Source organism: Meriones unguiculatus, chromosome 1 (genome assembly GCF_030254825.1).
Source record: "Meriones unguiculatus strain TT.TT164.6M chromosome 1, Bangor_MerUng_6.1, whole genome shotgun sequence".
In the NCBI taxonomy this organism is placed as follows: Eukaryota; Metazoa; Chordata; class Mammalia; order Rodentia; family Muridae; genus Meriones; species Meriones unguiculatus.
The window spans coordinates 181,331,066-181,355,419 of NC_083349.1; the positions used below are offsets into that span (position 1 = coordinate 181,331,066).

Genomic DNA, 24,354 nt, shown 5'->3' on the forward strand with positions numbered 1-24,354 from the left:
CTCCCAGCCCTTCCATTTGTGAATGGAGCACAGCTAAAGTGCTTTCCTCTCTGGGCCTTGGTTTCCCAGTCTTTGAAAGCAGACAAACAGGACATCAGTGCCTCCCAAGCAAGAGTGTGTGACTCAACAGAAATCTTGAAAGAAGGGGCTCAGTCTGAGGTGGGGCTAAAAATGTACTTCCAAAAGGCTCTTCGCAAATGGGGATTCTGCTGGTCAGGGACTCCCTGCCCCTCCTTGAACAGTGTCTTGGGCCTCCCAGCTCTCTAAATCTAATGCTAGAGCTATGAAGAGACCCAGACTTGCCTGGCATTAGAATGGAAGGCCTCCAGCTTGGCATCTCATTTGTATATGCCCATCCCTATGACCTCTGCTGGAGTCAAGGCTGGGTTTCTGCTGCCCTGCCCTTCTCTGCTTTGCCCACCGGAGCCAACCCCTCCTGCAGGCTTCGTGCTGCAATACTCCGTGGATAACAGCGAGGAGTGGAAGGATGTGTTCATCAGCTCCAGCGAGCGCTCCTTCAAGCTAGACAGCCTCAAGTGTGGCACCTGGTACAAGGTGAAGCTGGCAGCCAAGAACAGTGTGGGCTCTGGGCGCATCAGCGAGATCATCGAGGCCAAGACCCATGGGCGGGGTGAGGCCGGGTCGGGGGTGGCGATGAAGAGCAGGGCCCAGGAGGGAGGTGGGTGGATTGGAGAGCCCACAGCAGGGAGCAGATGATGGCTATCATGGGGAAAGAGGAGCTGAGTGCATAGGGGGCTCACGGGAGGAGACTCAGCCTTGTTCCCGTTGCCGGAGCATCCTGGTAGACTCTCGTCACCAGGAGAAACTGGTCTGGACTGGGAGTGGGGGTAGTCGATATGCCTGAGCACCTGGGTTCAGTCCCCAGGACCATATATATACACTGCAGTCCTAGCACTTAGAGGTGGAAGCAAAGGAATCAGAAAATTCAGGGTCATTTTTTGTTGCAGAGAGAGTTAGAGGCCAGCCTGGGCTACCTAAGACCTTGTCAAAAGCAATTAATTAACTAATTAATTAACTAAAAGATCCTATCTTCCTACCAGGAGGGTCAGAAGGTTGGGACTCTTCCTTCCTTCCACCTCTCATCCTTTTGTGCTGGGACCCCGCTTGTAGGCCTTTCCTACTCCTTGCTTCTCTACTCCTGGGGCCCCTGCTGCAGACTCAGCTGCTACAGGAAAAGCCTTCCCAGAGAGATGAAGAAATCCCTTCTTTCTAGGGTACCCTAACATCTCTCTTTCCCCTTCTGGTCTCCCAGAGCCTTCCTTCAGCAAAGACCAACACCTCTTCACCCACATCAACTCCACACACGCTCGGCTTAACCTGCAGGGCTGGAACAATGGAGGCTGCCCCATCACAGCCATTGTTCTGGAGTACCGGCCCAAGGGAACCTGGGCCTGGCAGGGTGTCCGGGCCAACAGCTCCACCGAGGTGTTCCTGACGGAACTTCGAGAGGCCACGTGGTATGAGCTCCGCATGAGGGCTTGCAACACTGCTGGCTGTGGCAACGAGACTGCTCAATTTGCCACCCTGGACTACGACGGCAGTGAGTTGGAAAGGATGGGATGGGAGAGCCCCCCCCCCAAGGTGTCTAAAATGAAGGACAAATAGAATCAGACAGGAATAAACCCAGGGTAGAGGGCTAAGAAGCAAGACAGAGGAGCCATCCGATTGGTAGCAGGTGGGTAAGTGGACAGATAGATCTACTGGTGGCCAGTCCTGACAGGCAGATGAAAGTCTTTGAACAAGATGCAGCTCTTGCTCCACTGCCTCAGGGAGATAGAGAGGTAAACTGAGACAGAACTGAGGTTCTGCCGTGTGAAGACTCTGCTAACAGAACGTACTAGTCAAGATGGACAGCCTGCTCTGCAATAATAAATACTAAGAGCTTGGTGGCTCTGCCCAGTGAATGCTCTTCTCTTGTCCTGAGAGAGCTGATTGTTTGTTTGCTTGTTTCTCTTGAGACAATCAGACACAGGCTGTCATTAAACTAATGAGTCTCCTCCCTCAACTCAGAGCTAGCAATATAGGTAATTGCCACAATTTGTGCTTACTGATTTTTCAAAGGAAACCACCTTTTAGCTACACCATCTTGAACATGGTCCCTCTCCCAAAAGAAAAAAAAAAATAGCACATCAGCTCTTAACTGTCTTGAAGGGGTTAGTTTTCATAACTTCTTCATGTGTGTGTGTATGTGTGTTGAGGACCAAACCCAGGCCTTTGCTCTAGCTAAGAAAAAAAAATCACTTATTTTTCATCCTGTTTTGTACCAACTAATAATGTGACCTTAATCTAACTGCAAAAAAGTCTGGGAATATTTGGTGAGCACCTAATTGGTGTCTGTCTCATAGTGATGCTTGGAGGGGGCAGGGGGGCGGATAAGGGAGAGATGGAGGGAGAGAGGGAGGGAGGACTCGAGGGAGATGCATTGTAGCAAGAAAGCTGAACTCTTAATGGCCAGTTGTCACATGCTAAATTAAGTCCACCTACAAAATGAAAACAGTCTCAGGAGATAGGCCCCAAAAAGAAAGCCTTCAAGTTAGGAGATGGATCTTAAACACAGCTTGGGAAACAGACAAGGGCTAGGGTTTGGCAGAGGTTTATATCGGTAGACTCTGTCGTCTTCCTGCAGGCACCCAGAGACAGAAAATGCTGCCTGTGGCACAGGAAACAGGGACAGAGTGAGGGGGACAAAGGAGGTATTCTCTGCCAGGGGAATAGATTGCAAGATCACTCCCCCATGACTTCCCGTGACTAATCTCCTTGCTTTGTTCCCCCCATGCCCAGCTAGATATGGGAATGTAATCCCATCAATCCCCACTCTAGGATTAAACATAAAACCTGGCCAGGCAGGAAAATAACCCTGAGAGAGATCAGGAAAATTGTAAAACAGAACCAGAAAGTCATTAAGAGAGCATGAGAGCTGTGCAACTTGCTCATGGCTGTCCTGATGGGACCAGAATTTAGGGAAGCAGAGGAGGTCTGCAGCTCTGGAGCGGGAGGTGTAGGGGTTGGAGACCAAGGACAACAGAAGTCATCAACGGGCTTCCCCACCCATAGGACTCAGAGTTCATTGCATCCCCGGATTTTCTTCTCTGCCCCACTCAGGCACCATCCCACCCATCAAGTCTGCTCAGGGTGAAGGTGATGACGTGAAGAAGCTGTTCACCATTGGCTGCCCCGTCATCCTGGCCACCCTAGGGGTGGCGCTGCTCTTTGTTGTACGCAAGAAGAGGAAGGAGAAACGGTTGAAGCGTCTCCGAGGTGGGGGGGGATTTTCCTACCAGCTTTCTAGGGGAGAGGGTGGTGACTTTCAGCCATACTGTCCACCCTTTGGTGGACCACTGAACTAACTGGGCAAGAGACAGAACCTGTGTCCCCTGAAGGCAAGACCTGCCACACAAACCTCAGTTATACATAGTTTCTCCTCTGTGTTCTCAGGATTTTGTGCCTGCACCAACTAGGGCTGACATTTATACAGGGCCACACTTGTAAAGCCATATTAGCTATTAACATATGCAAGTTCCATATTGGTTGGCAAATACATCTCTCTAGGACCCTGTTCAATTCCTCGCCAGGAAGTTTTCATGTTGTGTCAAATGCGTACTCTTTTGAATGTCACCCCCTTTCAATACTTAACACCGTAGTTTGGCATGGATGAATGTCAGGTTCTTTGATTGTCCCAGGAACTGTTTCTAACACCTTACTTCATTTTTGCTCACTCCCTTGAAAAATATTTGAATCTGATGCAGAGTAGGTTCTGCGGAAGGGTAGAGATGCAGAGACGAAGAAGGGCCAAGCCGTATACTCACAGTGTTCACTATTTAATGTGAGAAGCCCGCGGGCAACAGTAGCACAGAAGAGGGAATAGTAACCCCCCCGTGGTATTCAGGACTTGAAAGGGATGGGAAAATGGATCATTCAGTGAGTGGTTGGGTGAACGAATGATTAGATAGTTGGATGTTGACTGAACATTTAAATGGATGATGGAATATGTGGTTGATAGAAAGATGTATAAATACGAGAATGGATAGATGGATAGTTTGGTGAGGTTGGGGAACATAAATGGTTGAGTGGATAGGTGGGCCAGAGGATGGGTATTTTGATGGATAACAGGTAACAATTTGATGCATGATATAGCCATCCAAAAAGTTGGTTAAAAGAATAGCTGGATGGTGAAATAATGATATAAATGTTGAATGGGTGGTTACATAGTGATATGGATAGTTGGAAACATGGCTGGATTTTAAATGCATTGTTGCATAGATGAATCAATATTTGGAGCTTCGTTTGTTTGGATAGATGGTTAAATAGTTAGGTGAGAGATATAGGAATATAGATCTGTTAGAAGTGCCTGCCTAGCCTGCATGTAACCTAGGGCTTGATCCTCAGCACTGTATAAGCTAGGCATGAAGGTATACATTAGTGAGGTGAGGGTAGGAGGATCAGAAAGTTGAGATTATCCTCAGTTACAAAAGGAATTCAAGCTTGAGGTCAGCGTGAAATTTATGAGACTATCTAAAAAAACAAAAAATAGTTGGATTCCCTGATAGTTGGATCACTGGATGGATGGATGGATGGATGGATGCATAAATACATGCATGGATGGATATTTTGATAGCTGGGTAAAGAGTTGATGAACAGTTAGACAGATGGCTGATTGGATGCAGGCATACTGCTATCTCCACTTTGACAGGTCACACTTAGCTTCTGGGCTCTAATAACATTAGAAAGATCTTTTGGTTCTCCTCTCTCCCAGTATCATCACCTAAGAGTCACACTGAGATTCAAGGCTCCTTTGAGATATAGCATGAACTCTAAAAAGTATTCATGGACTTTGGGGCACAGGTACCCTTGAGCAACCTGTGGGTTGCGACCCCTTTGGGGTCACATAACAGATATTTACATTACAATCCATAACAATAGCAAAATTACAGTTCTGAAGTAGCAACAAAATAACTTTATGGTTGGGGGTCACTACACATGAGGTTTTAAAGAGTCAAAGCATTAGGAAGGTTGAGAGCCACTGCTCTAGAGGAAAACGTTAAGTCTCTTGGCTGGTGTGAGAACTGAGATCTAGTGCATCTCACTGACCACCTCTGCTTCGTCAGACACTCCCCCCTTTTCTAAGAGAGAACTGAGGATCCTTCACTTGTTAAATTACAGCTGGTTCATGAAGTAGACAGAGCAGTGAAGATGCCCTTTCCTTTTAGGAAGAGCTCTCTATAAGATGAAAGTAATAATAATAATAATTAATAATAATAATAAATAATAATAGAAGGGAGCCAGATCTAAGCCAACAACAAACAATGAAATCTTATCTTTGTTCTCTTGAGGGTCTTTATCTTGCTCCTTCCACTCCAGACTATTGTCATTTTAGACAGTGTCCCCACTTCATCCACATGGCTCTTCCTGCTCAAATTCCAATCTCACCCAGCTACCTCTCTCTACTGTCTTGCAGATGCAAAGAGTTTGGCAGAAATGCTGATAAGGTAGGTGTCACTTGGCTGCTTTCTCTTTGCTCCCCCTCCCCTTTTCCCCTTCCTCATTCCTCTCCCCATGCTCCCCTATACTGAAGCCACCCAAAGAAGTGTCTATATATATTTGCCTTGACTTGCAAAGCCTCTTACCCCAACCTTCTTTGTCTCCTGAGCCACCCACTTCTTTTCCTTCTTCCACAGCAAGAACAACAGGAGCTTTGACACCCCTGTGAAAGGGCCGCCCCAAGGTCCACGGCTCCACATTGACATCCCCAGGGTCCAGCTGCTCATTGAGGACAAGGAGGGCATCAAGCAGCTCGGTGAGTGACCTGATCTAGGTGTGCCTCCCCAGGCCACAGCCCATGGAGGATAATGGCAAGACCCATGCCCGTGACCAGGGTCTAGCAGCAGCACCTGCAGCTCTTCTTGAGGGCCAGCTTTCCTTCTCTTCCAATGGAGACAGCCGGTGGCCTCAGCATTAGACAAAAACAAAGAAGAAAATTGAGGAGGACTTCAGGTGATTCTCTTTCTATCTCCAGGAGATGACAAGGCCACCATCCCTGTAACTGATGCTGAGTTCAGCCAAGCCGTCAACCCACAGAGCTTCTGTACTGGTGTCTCCTTGCACCATCCAGCCCTCATCCAGAGCACAGGACCCCTCATCGACATGTCAGACATCCGGCCAGGAACCAGTATGAATTAATCCCAAAGAGTTGGGGGAGGGAGTTTCACTCTGCATGGGGTAGAGTTGATTTAACAATTTAAAAAAAGAAAGGAAGGAAGGAAGGGCTGAGAGCTGGCTCAGAGCTGGCTCAGTCGATAAAGCACCCCTGAAAAAGCCTGGCGACTTTGGTTGAGATCCTCATCTCCCACATAAAAAGCCAGGGACAGAGATAAACATCTGTAATGCCAGATGTGGGGTTGTAGAAGCAGGCACACCCCTAGAGCTCACTGCCCAACCAGACCAACCAAATTGGTGAGCTCCCGTTTCAGTGAGGGACCCTATGTCAAAAGACCAGACAGGTGGAAGACAACAGACATCACTGGCTTCCACACACGTGGACACACACGCACACACATGAACACATACACACACATGAATTTTTAGAGAGCGAGCATACAATGGACTAGGATGGGAGAGTACACAAGAGCCTGGAGTCTTTGCTGCAGACGTCCTAGATATAAATGACCTTGAGCATTGCCAAACTTGTCTCTCTGACTCTTGGTTTCCTTACTCAGAAAATTTTGGGTGAGGGTTGGGTCTCCATGCTCTCCAAGGGCTTTGGGTGGCAAGCAGTGATTTCAGACACAGGAGCCCACATCAAGGACATAGGTGATGGCAGTTAGAAGGCAGCAGAAAAGAGTGTCCCCTTCTTTCCCGTGTGGGAAAAAAGGCTGGGAGGTGGAGGTCAGGATGCCACCCACTGCTCCTGCGGTTTTCCTGTCACTCTTCTCCTGGGGGGCAAACCACATGGTCAGAAAAGCAGTGGGTGCTCCGTGACCACTTCTGCCTCGACGCTTGCTCCCCACTGCTCTCTGTACTAAGTGCCAGATGCCCAGCCTAAGTGCCCTCAGTTGGAGGGTGCTATCTCTTGCCTCCCTTCTGTGTAGATCCAGTGTCCAGGAAGAATGTGAAATCAGCCCACAGTACCCGGAACCGGTACTCAAGCCAGTGGACCTTGACCAAGTGCCAGGCCTCCACCCCTGCCCGAACCCTCACCTCGGACTGGCGCACTGTGGGCTCCCAACATGGTGTTACTGTCACTGAGAGTGACAGCTACAGTGCCAGTCTATCCCAAGACACAGGTGGGTCTAGGGACCTGCCTGCATTCCATCCATCCTCCCCCACTTCGCCTCATTCTTTGCCCAAGTCTCTGTTTTCCAATCCCTTTCTAACCAGCCTGTTGTCTAACTGGCACACCACTTTCCCTCCCAGCCAGCCACTGACTCTTTTGTGGTAGGGGTTGGGGTGGGGACATGTGACCTTGCTTGGTCAAGGATTTTGTTTTGATCTCCCCAAAAAATGATTATAATAAAAAAAAAATTGTCAAAGAAAGAGCTGATATCCCAGGGGTTGGCTGCTCACTTCTGAGGCTGAAAAATATTCTGTTCATCATTAGCCAATGGTCTCCCTAGTGCCACCACAACCACCGTCACCAGGGAGAACGAGGTCTTCAAGCCCCTTGTGCCCTCATGACCAGGCTTTCAAAAGGCTGCTTGAATTAGGGACAGTGCCACTCCCACCCCATAACCTACTGTCCTCTCCACCCCGCCCCTTCCTTGGGTCCAGACAAAGGACGGAACAGCATGGTGTCTACCGAGAGTGCCTCCTCCACCTATGAGGAGCTGGCCCGGGCCTATGAGCACGCCAAGCTGGAGGAGCAGCTGCAGCACGCCAAGTTTGAAATCACAGAATGCTTCATCTCGGACAGCTCCTCGGACCAGATGACCACAGGCACCAACGAGAACGCCGACAGCATGACGTCTATGAGCACGCCCTCGGAGCCTGGCATCTGCCGCTTCACTGCCTCCCCTCCCAAGCCCCAGGATGCTGACCGGGGCAAGAACGTGGCTGTGCCCATCCCTCACCGAGCCAACAAGAGTGAGTGCTGAGCCCACATCCCCTGCCCTGGCCCCTGCCCCCACCCCACCCCCAGCACCACAGCCCTTTCCACATCTCATCCTGCCAGCCTAGCCCAGTTCCCTGACAACGCCAGAGCAAGGACTTGAGAACAGCTCAGAACCATGTTCTGGCTTAACTTCTTCCTATCCCTGTGATTTTAAATAAGTTGCTTAATCTCTCTGACCTTAATTTTCTTATTTGTATAATTCAAACGATACTAGCTCCTTTGCATTAAAAAAAAAAATCACATACATGAAAGGCACATGGGAGGGGCTTATTATATAGTAGTTATCCCCTTTATGTAGTGGGGGTGCACGGGGATGGAATGAGTGTGTCCCCAGGCTTCTGGTTCTGATTTCCTCTGCCTCTGTGATTACAGGTGACTACTGCAACCTGCCACTGTACCCCAAGACAGAGGCCTTCTTCCGAAAGGCAGATGGGCGAGAGCCCTGCCCTGTGGTCCCACCCCGAGAGGCCTCCATGAGGAACCTGACTCGAGCCTACCACACTCAGGCCAGGCACCTCACTCTGGACCCTGCCAGCAAGCCCTTGGGCCTCCCCCATCCAGGGGCCCCCGCTGCCACCGCCACGGCCACCTTACCTCAGAGGACTCTGGCCATGCCAGCCCCCCCAGCTGGCACGGCGCCCCCAGCACCTGGCCCTACTCCCAGTGAGCCCCCTGCTGCCCCTAGTGCTGCCCCCCCGGTTCCCAGCACTGAACCTCCACGGGCCGGAGGCCCACACACCAAAATGGGGGGCTCCAGGGACTCGCTACTCGAAATGAGCACCCCAGGAGTAGGGCGCTCTCAGAAACAGGGGGCCGGAGCCTATTCCAAATCCTACACCCTGGTGTAGATGTGCTGACATCAGGAGAAGGGCTCCACGCTGGGACCTCTGCACCTCCAGCCCTCGTGCACCAACGTGGCTGGATTATTTATAGTAAATTCACAGACGTCAAAAAAAGAAACCCCCAAGTCATGAACACTTGTACATAGGACTTTTTTGTACAAATGAAACTATTTTCTTCTTCTCCATGAAGCCAGGGCACAAAACAAGTCAAATCCTCTACCCCCCCCCCAACAGAATACGCGTGGAGAAATGTATACATATATAGGCAGAAGAGGACATAACGACAATCTATATATCTATATATTTCTCTCGCCTTCTTTTGAGACAGAGGCACAAAAACAGCAATTTTTTTTTTGCCCTCCTCCTCACTCCCCTCCCAACTAGGTGATTTTGACAACGACCAACATCCCAACTCAGAGACACTGCATGCGATTTTACCGTTCCAAGAAAACCAGGAGTTACTTCAATTTGCAGATGCTTACGTGTTAATACCTTTTTCTATGAAAAAAGACCCAGCGCCGTGTGCAATAAAGGTTATGTTTCTACGTGGTGGCTTTTTTCCCATCTGGCAAAGGCCGGTGGGGAGGGTAGAGAGACCTCTGTTCCCAGCCCCGGCTTTGACTCCACGCTGGAAGCTCTTTCAAAGGCTTTCAGTTAGCCAGGGTGCGTCCATTGAGTATGGCTTTTGTTCTCAGATCCATGCTGGGTTCTAAGGGGTGACCAGCTCCGTGGCTTTGAGCAAGTGCCTAAACCCCTCTGAGCCAGTTTTCTTGTCTGCAGATGGAAGGCATGTGTAGCCCACGCCATGAGGCAGCCTCAGTGGGTGTGTGCTGGAAAACCCAGAGCAGGCAGTGGGAGTCCTCTCTCTCCCCACCCCCCAGCTTCTCTTCCAGGAGAGCCAGGGCAGCTAGCAGAGTACAGAGGCATGGGCCACTGGGGTACAGACGTGAAAAGTACAAGGAAATATCTATTGTATGTCGCTTGGGGATCCTGCCCGCACCCGAAGGTCTGGGCTAACAAAGGGCAAGGCGTGGTCACAGGGAGGACAAATGTCGCTGGCAGTCGGAGGGTGACAGACAATAGCGCCTTGCCAGCGTTGGAAGGAATCGGCCCCCGCTCAAGCCAGGGAGAAAGAGAGGTGTCAGGTGGGGGGGTTGGGTGTGCGGTAACAGCACTTCGGGTGGCAGGGCTCCTCCCAGGAGTCTGTCTGAGACCTCCCACTGTGGCCGCAAGGGTTGGGCACAGCAGAGGAAGGCCTTGAGCAGCGGGTCAGAAACAGGCTCCTACACTGCGGCCAGCCCTGAGGAGACAGAGCTGAGGTGACAGAGGACTGAGAAGAGAGCAACAGGTGGCACAGAGAGAGAGAGAGAGGGAGGGAGGGAGGGAGGGAGGATAGTGTGGCATGTGGGCAGGTCACACCTAGTAGTGTGGGTCACAGTGAGACCCTTCCTGGGACTTGTGGGATGTCCAGGAATTAGTAAACAACCATTTTAACCGGTGATGGAAAGAGTGAAGACTCTGCATGAGTTGTAAGTTCGTGGAAATGTGCCCACACCTGAAACAGACCCCAGACAACTGACCCGGCGAACACCAAGGCCCTGGCGCCAGCGCCGACCCTGACACCTGCTATGGCTTTGTGCACCATCTGCAGGCCGTGTCTGGAACTGCAGGCACGATAATCTGCCTAGAATTAACTAAGTGGACACACACACACACTCACACACAGGCACACACACACACACACACACACACACCCCTGCTCTCTGAAACTAGGAAACAAATATGAATCAGACATTGCTTCTGCAGAACACAGGCAGGAAAAAACTAACTCCTCAGAGCCCTCCTAGGGGCTGCAAAAAGTACATTGTCATGGGAACGTATCGTGGATCTCTATGGTGTGTGGGGCAGAAGCTGAGTAGAAGGCACTGATCACATTGCCTCAAAACCCCATGCTGATTGGGGAGACAGTGTCAGGATTTCTATTTGACAGACGAGAAAGGCAGGGATTTCAGGGCTCAGAAAACTCTTGCAAGTTTAGACAATCCAGAAGAGATCACAATGAGGCTTTAGCTCTTAAGACTCTGCTTCCTTGGCCACTGAGTCACACTAGCTGGTGTTCCACCCATTCAAAGTCTGAGTCTCAGTTCTGCCATGAGAACGTAGCCGTGTTCTCAGAACTGTAAGCACGCGTGACTGAAGCAGGTAAGCAACGGATGTGGAGCTGTCCAGTCAGATGAGCCTCGATGCAGGCTGGATGAGATGAGGAGCTTTGCACACTTCTCTTCAGAGAGTCATGGTCATGGTGGAAGGGGATAGATGGGCCTCGGGCCCAAAGAGGACTGTACAGGTTGAGAAGGAAGGGGAGAGGCAATGAGAGACAAACAGGAGCCAGCTAAATGCCTGTTCAACTGAGCTGGCCCCTTCCTAAGATGCACAGGGTCTGGAACTTCAGACGGGCCAGGCTGGAGTGTAACTCAGTCAGCAGTACATGTGCCTAGCATACATGGGGCCCCAGAATCAAGCTGCAGCACCCCATAAACCACACGGGCTGATGCCTGCCTGGACTGTCAACACCCGGGAGGTGGGGCCGGGAGATTCAGAAGTTTAAGATCACCCTGGGCTACAGAGTAAAGTTGAGGCCATGACACAAATGGGAAGACAGAGGAGGAGAAAAGGAGGGAGGAAGAGAAGGAAGAGGAGGAGGAAAAAATTGAGAGGCGAAAGATCAGGAGGAAGAGGAGGAGAAAGAGGAAGGAGAGGAAGAGGAAACAGGGTTATGCAAAACCCAGACTATTTTACTTGCTAATAATGTTGAGCCATACCATGGTCCCTAGCTATGGAAAGGCTGCCTGTTAGAACCACACCCAGATCCCCGTAAGCCCTACCTATTGTCATTCATCTTCAGCAAAATGAAGACCTGGATCAATCGCCTTAAACGTCTGCTCATCCTTCTAGATGGTTCCTTTGTCCCCTGCAGACAAAGCCACCTTGAAGGCCCCAGTCTTCAAAATGTGGTCCAAAGACCAACATCATCCTCCACACCAGAAGGTTCCAAGACATGTAACTCCTTACCCTGGAGCCACTGGTTGTCTCAGGAGCTGCATCTTAACAGCATTGTGGGGGAGTTTGGGAAGCTCTCTCTAGAAGGCTGTCAGAGAGACCACCAATTGACTCTATGCTGGCCAACAACCAGAGCTAGACAAGCAGCCTCAATTTAGCTGCACACACAACAGACTTCCTGGAAGACCTGACTAAAAACCGCAGAGGCCGGAATCTCACCGACTGGATCAGATCACACAACTTGTCAGCATTTGGTTGGGTAGCTGTATTTTTATTACGGTAAAAATACATACCACCAAATTTCAAGTATTCTTAAATGCCCATTTAAGCAGCATTAAGTAAATTCACTTAACTATGCAACTGTCCCTCTCCATTTCTGTAATTTTCTACTTTCTCTATAGATTTGGCTATCTTGGTGGCCTCACATGAATGCAGTCGCTCAAAATCTGTCATTTATATATAGCTTATTTCACATGGAACAATGTCTTCAAGCTTCATCCATGTTGTATTTTTACTTTGTGTGTGTGTGTTTTGACAACTGGTTGGTTGGTTGGTTCATTGATTGACTTTTTGAGACAGGGTATTTTTATGGAGCCCTGGTTGGCTTGAACAGGCCTAGAACTGTGACAGTCCTTCCGCCTTCACCTGCCACATGCATGAAATTCAGGTGTGCACACACCGCACCTGGCCCACGTGTTATCTTTTATTGTTGTGTTTTTGGTTGGTTGGTTTGTTTGATACAGGTTCTTTCTATATGTAGCCCAAACTAACCTTGAAGCCTAAAAGTTCCCAGCTTCTGAGATTGCAGGTATGAGCCACTCTACCTGCGCTTTGTTGTTGTTGTTGTTTTGGAAAGAGAAGTTGAGAAATTGATGGCAACATATGACATTTTTTATATTTATTATGTGTTTATGTGTGTGTGTACATGCAGCCATGTGTGTGTTCACATATGTGCCAGCATGTGCAGAGGTCAGAGAACAATTTACAGGAGTTAGTTCTCTCCCACCCAAATCCAAAATGTGAATCCCAAAGATCAGACTTAGTTTATCAGACTTAGGGGCAGGCATTTTTACCCACTGAGCCATCTCTGTCGAATCTTATATCAGAAATGTACTCCTGTTTAAGGGTGAAGAGTGTTCCATTGTGTGTCTTCACCAGGCTGTGTTCATCTCTCATCTGTGGGTGCTCACACCTTCTGAGCATTATAAACAACACTACTAGAAACATGAGTGTTCAAGTATCTGAATTCTTACTTTCAGTTCTCTTGATTTATGACCTGAAGGTTTTCTGAGTTAAATTAACAATTGTGTATTTCACTATTTGAGAAACTGCCAAACTGTTTTCCACCAGGCATTTCTGTGTCCTTGTTGTTCTTTAGTTGTTAGAGTAATTGGGAGTTGTTTGTTTGTTTTAGAATGGATCTCATTTTGTAACCCAGGCTACCCTGGACTTCACATGTAGTCCAAACTAGCCTTGATCTCGTAGTGTTTCTCCCCTTCCACATCCTGAGTGCCAGGATTACAGACATGAGCCACGCCACACCTGGCTTAACGAGCACCGTTGGTGAAATCCATGATGACATGTCTTGTTTCTCTCACAGTACTGAGCAAGCATTCTTCTACTGAGCCACACTTCTAGGAACATCTGTATAATATTTTAAATGTATATGCATGTTTGTATGTCCATCACCTTCATGCTTTGTGCCCACAGAGACCAAAAGAGCACATCAAATTTCCTGAGACTGTTGTTAACCTATATGTGAGCTACTTTGTGGGTTCTGAAACCTGGACCTTCTGCAAGAGCAGCAAATGGTCTTAACCTTAAATAATCCTCCATTCCCCAACATCTGTATTTTTAACAAACAAAATGATATCCAAGTGGTTTGGTTTTGTTATTATTGTTTTACTTGATTTGGCTGGTTTGTTTTGTTTTTCATGACAGGGTTTCTCTGTGTAGCCCTGGATGTCTTAGAACTCACTCTGTAGGTCAAGCTTGAACTTGAACTCAGAGATATCGCCTATGCCTCCCAAGTGCCAGGGTTAAAGGCATGTGCCACCATGCCTGGCCCAAGTGTTTTTGTTTGTTAGTTTTTTAAAAGTTTTTCAAACATTTATTTGTGTGTGTGTGTTTGTTTGTTAATGTAAAGGTCAAAGAACAACTTGCAGGAATTGGTTCTCTCTTTCTACCATGTAGGTTCTGGAGATTGACCTCAGATGATCAGGCTTGGCAGCTAGTGTCTTTACCAACTGAGCCATCTTGCTAGCCTCCAAGGATTTATTCATGAACCAAATACCCTGAACACTTCAAGTGATACTGAACTGGACATCAGAAACACAAAGGCCCTGTACTTCTCTCCCTGCCCTCAAGGACACAGATGGGAGGAAACAGCTGGGCATGGTAGAGCATGTCCATAATCCTACTGATAGGCATAAAGGCAGGATTATTGGGAGCAGTTCTCAGTTATGATCACCAGTCCCAAGGACTGGGGCCAGGGAAGCTGCCATGAAGACAGGGAGGAAGAGTAGGGGCGAAGGGATGGCTACCATCAAGCCAGTCCTGCTGGATCTGGTTATCATGGAGCAGAATGGAGAGTGAGCTACCTGTCCCAGAACGGATTTGTTGTAGATCGGTGTAGTACGGCTGCAGTGGAACCCTGCCCAGTCCCAGGTAGCAGGAGCCTAAGAAGGGGCAGGATCTGTGAAGCAGCCAGGGAGTGAGACACAGACTGGAGAAACGCCTACTGACTTCTGCTGCAAAGGCACAGAATCTCCAAGTCCCCGACTGCCCTGCAAGGGCAGTGATGACTCTGAGCATTCTCTCCAGCTTTGCTGCTTGCTGAGTGCTATTCTGAGGGTTTGTGTAAAAGTAATTCAGGAAGCCATTTTATGTGATGGCTATGTACAGCTGTGAAGCCTATTCACAAATGGAAAATGAAGGTGTCAAGAGGATACAATGAGAACCATTGGCACATAGTCCCTTATTTTTCTTTTCTGTTGTGGGGGTTAGGGTGCCTTCCAGGTGTGGCAGTCAGAGGACAAGTCAGTGAGGTCAGTTCTCTCATTCCACCTTCACACGGGTTCCAGGGACTGAACTCAGGCTGACAGGTTTGTACAGCAAGCGCTTTTACTCTCTAAGCCATCTCGATGGCTCCTCCCTTTTAATTCTTACCATTTCCTGAGAGCGGATGTATCAGTCCTCAGTAGAGATACTCAAATGTGCCTCTGGTGCCCTCAGCTCTAACCTAGAGAGCAAGAGCTCCAAAGCAGGCTGACCATGCCCAATCCCAGGTTTAACCTGAACTGGGTTAAAGAACTGGGGCAGCTTCAAACACAGCCTCAGGCACACTCCCACCCCAGCCCGTTTCTTGACAGACAGAAAGTATCCCTCGGTGAAGAGGCTGCTGGGGGCACAGGAATGCTCCCAGCAAGGAGGCCTACTGCTGAGCTGACTTTCATGACTTCAGTAGCGTGGTCCCAGCTCAGGTTAAATCACCCAGGTTGTCCTCAGTCAGGCCTCCATCTGATGAGAGGCCAGCGCCTGGGGAAGTGAAATGGTCACTTCAAAAAAAAAAAAAAAAAAGTAAGGAAACTGAGCAGCTACCCAACAAGAATAGCAGTGACCCTTTCCTCCAGGCCACCTTGTGCTCAGCCTCGTCTCCTGTGGCCAGTGGTCTGCCCAGAGCCAGTGTGGAGCCTATCCTGTTCATCCTACGCTGGGCATCAGCAACTTTTCCACTGTGCTTAACCCCTTGGCTTCACATGGAAACAACCAGAGGCAGAGGGTAGGCAAGCACTGCTGGAGGGCATCGGGAAATCAACAGACCTGGTATTGGAAATGACACTTTCCCTAGCAGTAACAGTGTGTTGGGGTTCAGGGGTGAGGAGTCAGAAGCAGCCCTCTCACAAAAGCTTGCAGTTTCCAGAAGGAATTACTAGTATCTGGCATTTTCAAAGAGCACTACGTAGGATGTGGCAGAGTGGCTTTGGTGCCATCTGAGCTATGTGGCTATAGGGCCCACTCAAAAATAACTGTCATCTAAAAAGTTCCTTCCAGGGCCGAGATGGCTCCTGACTTTAATCTCCAGGTCCCACATGAGAAAAGACTCCTACAATTTGTCCTCTGACCTTCACAGACATACAAAATAAATGTTATATATATATATTTTTCCCCCCCCAGTTTCCTCCCAAAGCCTCAGGTAACTTCCCTAGGCTGTTTCTTCCACCGTAAAGCAGGAGTGGGCTGAATAAGCTCTAAGCAATGCATGCCTACTTCTCGACATGTGTGTGCTGGTGTGGCGGTTGGTTAGACATGGGACCTTCAGAAAGTGACTAGACATGAAGATGAAGCCCTCTTGAATGGGACTAAGGCCTTAGAGGAGCCTGAGGAACCACATTTCACCCTCTTGCCGTGAGAGCATGGCTAGAAAGCACCACATACAAACCAGAAGGCCCCTCACCTTTAGAAATCAAATCCTGCTGAAACCTTGACCCTGTGAGGATACCCTGTACTGTTTGCAATCCTAGTTTACGGTATTTGGAAGGGATGGTGGCTATTCTTGGTTGTCAACTTGACTGCATGTGAAATTAAATGGAATCCAGAAATGAAGGGCATGCCCGTGAGGGATTTTCAAAGTGGGTGGATCCATTTCTTGGAGATAGGAAGACACTTGCGTTTGATCCAGTTTTGCTTGTTCGGTTTTGTCTTTTTGAGTTTCTCTGTGTAGCTCAGCTGTCCTGGAACTCAATCTGTAGACCAGGCTGGCCTCAAACTCAGAGATCCTCCTGCCTCTGTGCTGAATTAAAGGAGTGCACCACCACTCCTTTAAGGCCACTGGGTTTTTGATCCAGTTTTTGAGGCAGGAAGATACACCTCTAATCTGGGCTACACCTTCTGCTGTAAGCCTCTACTAGGGCATGGAAGCACTTTGCCTGCCTGCTAACAGTTCTTTCCTTCGTTGGCAGTAGAGCCTACTTTGGGATTCTAGTATTTACGAAGACCAGCTGAGACACACTACTGAGGCACACTACTGAGGCACACTATGTACACTCTACGCTACTGAACAGCACCCCAACCTTTCCGTGTTGTTATTGTTTGTTTTACAGCAGCCCAGCCTCAAAATCCCTTTCAGCTGGCTCCAGGGGTCTAGGATTTGAGCTTCCCAGCTAGATTCTAAACTCCATGAGATGAAAAGGGATAAATTGGTTTAATTTTTAAAATTAAATATATTTATTTAGAGGCAGGGTCTTACTATGTAGCCCTGGCTGGCCTGAACCTCACTCTGTACACCAGGCTTGGTCTCAAACTCAAGAGATCCACCTACCTCTGCCTCCTGCATGCTAAGATTAAATAGGCATGCCACCATGCCTGGGCAAATACCAGGACCCCTCTCCTTTTTCTGGATATACTGGAGACTGATCTCAGAGCCACATGCACGCTAAGCAAATAAATTACATAATACTACACTCCCAGCCTCCAAATCCCCTTTCTAAACCCTAGCCCAGGAAGCTTTTACTACCCCAGCTGAAGACCACCAGTTCCAGCATTCCAGGCGTTCAGAACAAGCTGCCAGGAACTGTGCTCGGAGTCTAGAGGAAACAGCCATTGACACTGGGGTAGTTGTTGGCAATGGGATTTGACTTTCAGGAACAGATAGATCTAGTTCAAATCCTAGTTATCAGCTCTGTGACCTTGACCTCTGTGAGCTTGAACTTCCTCAATCGCTAAAATACCCTCAGGTAAAGATTACAACTGAGAGCAGGAGAAAACCACAGCACCCGGAAGTATGCAACAGGTGTGGGCTTATTGCCTCCCTCGTTTTCTTCCTCCTTCCTGGGAAGTGGGTAGGACAGTGGGGTGTTATTTTGTTTTCCATTGCTTTTCTATACAGAAGCTTGAAACACGGTGCCTGAGTTGGTTCTCCTTCCTAGCTATTCCCCTGCTGGAAACCTCTGAATGTAGACTGTTCACCCAGGGGAGCAGGAAAAAACACACTTAACTTTGCCAGCTTAAGACTAGGGTGCCAGGTGAGGCTTTGTCTGCAGCGGGGAGAAGAAACCCACACACAGTCTTTGGTTCCCCGAGGGTCTCCAGCCTCGGAGAAATCAGGGAACGGGTAGACATTGAATGTGAGCTCCCTGAGGACTGGTGGCAAGGGGAGGGCTGAGGGTGCTCTGGGAGAGGGGGAGGGCGTGCAAGACTCTACACTTTACTAGGGGACCCAGGTACCTAAAGGTCTCTGAGCCCTGCTTTTGTGTCACTCGTAAAATGGAGCAGACTACACCTGCACCAAACTCCATACTGTTGGGATAATTAAATCATATATCCAGGGAGGTGCTCCATGAACAGGCATTGTCCCCAACTCCCTTTCCCTCCAAAGAGGACACAATGGCCTCCAGAGATGAGCAGGTTCACAGGACAACCTCGTAGAAAACGGACTTGCAGAGATTTAATAGATGCAAAATCAAAACAAACAAAAACAACAACACAAGATTGTCACCAGAGTTGGTCGTATCACATGAGCTGTTCTCAAGGCACACAGAGTGGAACACATAAGAAAATGGACTTTTTCTGTGTGTGGTCGGCTGATGACTAAAAAAATAACTGAGAGGGTGAAAAGCCAACTGGTTGTTAAGTGGCTTATTCCACGGCAAAGAAATAAGCAATGAAGCGGTGAGACCCTGCGGGTTGCAGGGGGAAAGGCAGCCCGCAGCTTCCCAAGACAAGAAAAATGAGGGCGTTTTGTTCAAACAAGGAGACAGATGCCGAGAATATCACCTTTGGCTCCTGCAGAGCCCGCTGAGAAGCGGGGCTTCTGGGGCCTGAGCCAGAAGCACCTGGCCCAAGATGGCCCCCGCCGATGCAGGGCGTTAGCCAGCCCCAATCGCCAAACTCTAGACTGGGCCAGGGGTGGCCCAGGTAGGACAGATGGAAAGAGGGCTCACAGATATACTCGGCAAGTTAAAGAAGAGAAATATCAAGATGGAGCAGAACCATCCCCATCTTTTTTTTTTTTTTTTATGGCTTTTTGGCTTCCTGGAGAGATAGGTGCTTGAGACCTGAGGGTAAGGGAGAGTTCTAGAGAGCATCCTAGGGGAGGGAAGGGTGCTCCTGAGGAAAACCCTGAGGAAAGCACAGTGCTGAGGGGAAAGAGGCTGAACATCCAGCAGGTCTCAGGCAGCTGAGCCCAAACCTGAGACAGAAGACATTTAAAAAGAAAAAAAGAGGGATAGATGTGGTCCTTTTGGGAATGAGGTATCAGAAAGAGGCACAGGCCCAGCGCAGCCAAATTCCAGGAGGCTATGTGAATAAAGGAGCACCCTCAACCTCCAAGGAGGTTCCCTAGGGCCAGCTCTCCTCTCTCCCCAGGCAGTTGCTTTAATTGAAGGTGGCTACACCCCTGAAATCTTCAGCAGTCACATCTCCGAGACATTTTGAGGCAAAAGCTCGCAGATGTCCATATGATCCTTCTCAGGACAGTCCATGGTCAAAGTGTGTGTGTGTGTGTGTGTGTGTGTGTGTGTGTGGTGTGTGCGTGTGGCTGTTTACAGCCTTGAGGTTTCTTTCCACCTACCTACCCCGTGGTTCCTCCAAGTCCTGGATGGAGCACACAGGGAGGACATGTTTGATCAGAGAGAGATAAAGTGCTGGTGCCTCCTCAGGCACTTGCTGTAGAGGAGGGGGCTCTGCCCACCCCCCACCCTGGGGCTCAGTAGTGAAACACGTTCAGTCTGTTGTTCTCATCCAGCCCCAGCTGCAGTACACTCGAGGTAGCTGTTGACTTGGGCGCCGAGGAGAAGAGCTGTCTGGACACAAAGTGAAGGAAGACTGGATGGCTGAGCGAGCATGTGTAGGTGGGTGCTAAGAAAGGGTCTGCGGGCAGAAAGGGGTGATCCTCAGACACCACAGGGGCCTGCTGTGGATCTCAGCCCTCCAGCTACTACAACAGGCAGGGGCTAAAGCTCGGGGACCAGCTAAAAGGATACACCTTGGGGTCATTCTTGAAATGTTCCAGCCACTTCCTGTTGGACTCGATCATGCTCTGGACGCTGACACTGTCCATCTTGGGGACTTGAGAATGGGAGCGCTGCAGGAGGTGGAGCTGCTCACTGGGAAAGGGAGAATGAGAACAGGCAGGAGGTGGGAAGGGGTGGCAGAACCAAGCGCCCCCTTCCTCGTCCCCTCACTGGGCCTCCAGCGCCTCTGTTAGGCCTCCAGCAAGGAGGTCCTCCTCTGGAAAGGCAACCATCCATCACTTCCCCCATAGGGGAGGTGGTGGCTTGCCCTCCACCCATATCTGAGCATTTGATGCAGAACCTACTCTGGACTATTCTGCATCTGCCCATCCCCAACCAATCTCATTGGCAAGAAGCACCCTTCTGTCCGCTCCGACACTTCTAGGGCATCAGCTCTCAGGCTGGCCCAGAGAGCAGAGACGGTTAGGGGATTTACAGTTAGGGCTGGGGGTGGGGAGAACAGGGTATCTGGCAGAGAATAAGATGAATAGGAGATGAATACCAGAACTAAATAATTGCCTGTCTGCCTCCCCCATGGGTTATCCCTCTCATTCCAGATGTTGCTCAGCAGGTACTGGAGAAGAAGGGGTCATAGGAATCAGACAAAGAGCTTAATGGCAAACACAGGCCAGAGTCTAGGGTTAGTGGAGCAGTAAAACGGGCGGTTTCTCCTCAGGCCGGACAGGCAGCGTCTGTGGGGCTAGTCGGGAACACCCCTCCCCGCACCCACTGAACCTCAGCAGCAGGAATCTGATGTGTCATTTGTTTTGGTGGAATTTCTCAGACAAAGGCAAGATGTAAGAGACTCTGGACTGAACAGGACCCTGAGGTAGGTTTGTTCCCACCTGTCCCTGGTGCCATCAGCCCAGGGAGGTGCAATGAAGATCTTGACTGTGAGCCCGCACCCAGCACAACGGCTTGCTTACCTTACAGACACGTAGCCCAGCTTGTTCTCCAGTGGGGGAGCGCAGCCACTGATCAGTGGGATGCCAGCTGCAACAGCAAGAAGGAGGGGTTCGAGGGCAGCAGTCAGCCAAGCCGGCCCCAGCAGGTCACCTCCATGCTCACAACCAGCACCTCTGCATTCCCAGGAAAGGGCGTCCCCAGAACAAACAATGGCGGGGAACATTTCTGTGCTGGAGGTGACAGACAGGTGACAGGCCAGGCAGGTGCCCTATTTACTTTGATTCTAAAAAAAAAAAAAAAAAAAAAAATCTAATTTTCAGTTTGGGCTGGGAAGAAAGACTTTTTTGGTTTTACATTCTTTCTCAAATGGTTGCGTTTAAGACTTATGTTCCTCACCAAAGTGAGGAGACGAGGTCCCAAGGCAGAAGCCAGGGTGGAGGGGTCGTTAGTATAGGATCAGACTCACTCATTCACTCACTCACTCACTCACTCACAGGGTATTCTGAAACTTATTACTAACCCTCACTACGTCTCAACTTACTCATCTACAAAATGGGGGTAAATAATTACTTCCTCAGAGAGCTACAATATGGCTAAATGAAGGTGTGTGTGTGTGTGTGTGTGTGTGTGTGTGTGTGAGTAAATGCCACAGTGTACTACACTAACGACAGCTATCGGCAAGACAATAACTTTTTAGATTTTGCCAGGCTCCCGCACTGATAATAAAAGCTCCACAGTGGAGGCTCAGTGTGAAACATCGCAGCACAGAGCCTCTCCCTGCGGGGCCACCAGCCAGCGTCTCCCTTCACCAGGGCCCCACAGACAGAGCCAGTGGAACAAAGATGGTGGCAGAGGTAAGGGGAAGGCAAAAGAAGGAGGAGGGGCGATTATGAGAGAGGACGTAAGGGCAGAGGATAGGGACGGGAAGGCTCTACCCGGAAACCAGGTCGACTCGGAGGTGGGGACCTACAAGGAAAATACTTGCGCCACTTTTCCAGCAGGAAATCATCCACAGTTTGTGAAGAGGAGGAAGAAAGCTTGGTGCCCTGTCCCGGGTCCCAGGCCCACTGAGTGGACGCAGGTGAAACAGAAGATAAGGACGAGAGCTTGGTCAGCGGGGAGTAGGCAGGGCCAGGGACGTTCTTGGAGGACCGAAGTGAGGAGGTGAGGAGCGGAGGCGGAGGCGGAGGCGGGGGCGGGGGCTGGCTGCTGAGGACCTGCGGCGATGCCTGGGAGTTGAGGCTCCCCAGCACGTTCAGCACACCGTTTAGCTCACTGCTGATTCGCTGAAGCGAACTGCTCAGGAAATGAATCTTGTTGGGGTCAGCAGAGCTTGGGGTCAGGTTGACTGAAAGGAAAGCGGCAGATGGTGAGAAAGGGTCCTGGCTCTTGAGCGTCCTCCCGCCGCCTCTCCCTGCCCCTGCAGATAACAGGCTTTGTCCTTCTGGGAGGACAAAGGACGGATGGTAGGGCTTCTAGGTCCCAGACAAGGGGGCCCAAGGACATAGATAAAAAGAACAAGGTCCTTGACACAATTGCAGGCCAGAGCCACTGAGAGCAGGAGGCCCTGGAGGGGAAAGACTGGGCATCCTTGGCCCTTCCATCCCTCCATGGTGCAGAGCCCGTACTGATGGCAAACCTCACCCAGACATAGGCTCAGTGCAGGGCTGGGGGCAGGGGACAGGACCACAGCCCAGCCCTCCCTCTCCCATAACTGCACCTCTCCCTCCCGGCTTCCCTGGGTGCCGCCACTCACTGTGAGGCAGGGAGCAGGACTCAGAACTCTCACTGCTCAAGTCTTCCAAGTCACTGAGATCAAAGGTCACTTTCTTGATAGAGGATCCTTTCAGAGTGTCCTCGTCAGACACCTGACAGGTAGAAGTGGCCATTAGTACTGTCCTTTCCCATGTCTTTTCAATCCACCTGCCATGTGGTGAGGACTGAGGTCTGGTGAATGGATTCTTCTGGGGTCCAAGGGTCTATAGGCATCCCGGGAGAGGCGCATCATAGAGTCTAACTCATAACCTAAGAGAACCCAACTGCCTGTGAAACAGTCCATAGGGATCCCCAGGACCAGAGGAATCCCATCATCCTCCCCCCCAGACTAGCCTTGCAGTCTCCCCATTTGAGTCTCTCAAACCAAACTTGGGGCAGGGAGGAGATTGTACACAGTCTCAAAGAAGGAAGAGACACCCTTGATGTCACACTTCATCACACCTCTCCAGATACCATGCAGGAAGAACTGAGCTAGTGCTCAATTCTGTGGCATTCACCAAGAATGCTGTGACCAAGCAGCAGAAGCTCTAAGGGTGGCCTGAACCATCAGCATAGATATAGACCGCTCAGCTGTTCCAACAGAGCCAATGCCTCTGCTATCCAACAGCCAAGAGCCTGGGCCTAGAGATCCAGTTCTCTAATGGAGCCTGAAGAAAGCAAGGATCCAAGGAGAGGAGGGAGAAAGGGACCGCACTAGGCTGTGTGGCCACAGGAGGATACCTCCTCCTGTAGAGAAGATTCCAGTTGGTTCAGTTTCTCTTCTTTCTTCTTCAACAAGCCATGGCCTTTTCGCATGGCTGACTTCATCTCATCCAGCTGCCTGGTCTCCTGTGGCCAGGGAGGAAAAACAACTTTAGCTCGGATGCTAGAGTCCCAGCTCTGATATTTGCTGGCTCCGTGGTCATGAACACATGCCTTAACTGTCAGTCGGCTGCTCATCTGAGGGAGCCACTACCTTGCCCTCAGATCCTGAGAACTAACAAGAACGTGTGTTGCGTGAGGAACTTGCCTGGTAAGTCTCAAGCTGCTGACAGAACGGTCACCATCACTCCACTAGCTGCTACCACCACCCCTGCCACCAACAAAAGGAGTAGAGCAGGGTAGCAAAGGTGCCCAAGGGTAGAATGGACGCCCCCTGGGGGAGGCCACCTTGTGTCTACAAGCCACTTGCTATCTGCTGTGACAAGCTAGGTGTAAAGACAGCGGGGCATGCGCCCCTCGCCCAGTTCTGACACCATCAGAACTGCAAGGGTTCAGACGTGATCGAGGAGAGCCCATGCTGTTGAGGCCTCGACTGGTACAAAAATCTGTCACATCATGTCAGGATGGCAACTCTGTCTTTTCATTGCAAATCAGACCATCCGAGAAGCTAGCCAGGGGAGCTACTCAACTTTACAGTGAGTGTATTCCAAGACCTTCATGTCCCCACTGTACCACTAGAGTGGCAAAGAGCACTGGGTTTGAAGTATTCGGTTTAGAGAATGCTTTAGGTACCTCTCACCTAGGACATGGCAATGGCAATACAAGTGAGTGTCCCATTCCCAAACCGCTTAGCTTCAGAAATGTTTGAGGTTTTTGTAGTTTTCCAATTTGTGGGTTTCTGCGTAGACTTTACCTTTTGATTGATTTGGGG

General features: G+C 49.8%; 2 protein-coding genes across 4 annotated transcripts in view; one reads left to right on the forward strand and one right to left on the reverse strand.

Moving 5' to 3' along the window:
- Positions 1 to 9,512, forward strand: part of Dscaml1 (DS cell adhesion molecule like 1) — a 309,575-nt gene extending 300,063 nt beyond the window's left edge. For both annotated transcript variants that reach the window (XM_060373045.1, XM_060373051.1), the window contains 9 exons: positions 443 to 631; positions 1,274 to 1,561; positions 3,124 to 3,279; positions 5,477 to 5,507; positions 5,697 to 5,815; positions 6,035 to 6,187; positions 7,107 to 7,301; positions 7,786 to 8,097; positions 8,498 to 9,512. In XM_060373045.1, the coding sequence (XP_060229028.1) occupies positions 443 to 631; positions 1,274 to 1,561; positions 3,124 to 3,279; positions 5,477 to 5,507; positions 5,697 to 5,815; positions 6,035 to 6,187; positions 7,107 to 7,301; positions 7,786 to 8,097; positions 8,498 to 8,973 (1,919 nt within the window). In that variant the 3' untranslated portion in view covers positions 8,974 to 9,512. The remainder of the gene's footprint in view (positions 1 to 442; positions 632 to 1,273; positions 1,562 to 3,123; positions 3,280 to 5,476; positions 5,508 to 5,696; positions 5,816 to 6,034; positions 6,188 to 7,106; positions 7,302 to 7,785; positions 8,098 to 8,497) is intronic.
- Positions 9,513 to 18,450: 8,938 nt separating this feature from the next.
- Positions 18,451 to 24,354, reverse strand: part of Cep164 (centrosomal protein 164) — a 63,203-nt gene continuing 57,299 nt past the window's right edge. For both annotated transcript variants that reach the window (XM_021639752.2, XM_021639751.2), the window contains exons 28-33: positions 23,442 to 23,549; positions 22,702 to 22,813; positions 21,916 to 22,293; positions 20,966 to 21,032; positions 20,010 to 20,132; positions 18,451 to 19,829 (exon numbers count right to left, since the gene is read on the reverse strand). In XM_021639752.2, coding sequence (XP_021495427.1) covers positions 19,733 to 19,829; positions 20,010 to 20,132; positions 20,966 to 21,032; positions 21,916 to 22,293; positions 22,702 to 22,813; positions 23,442 to 23,549 — 885 coding nt within the window. In that variant the 3' untranslated portion in view covers positions 18,451 to 19,732. The remainder of the gene's footprint in view (positions 19,830 to 20,009; positions 20,133 to 20,965; positions 21,033 to 21,915; positions 22,294 to 22,701; positions 22,814 to 23,441; positions 23,550 to 24,354) is intronic.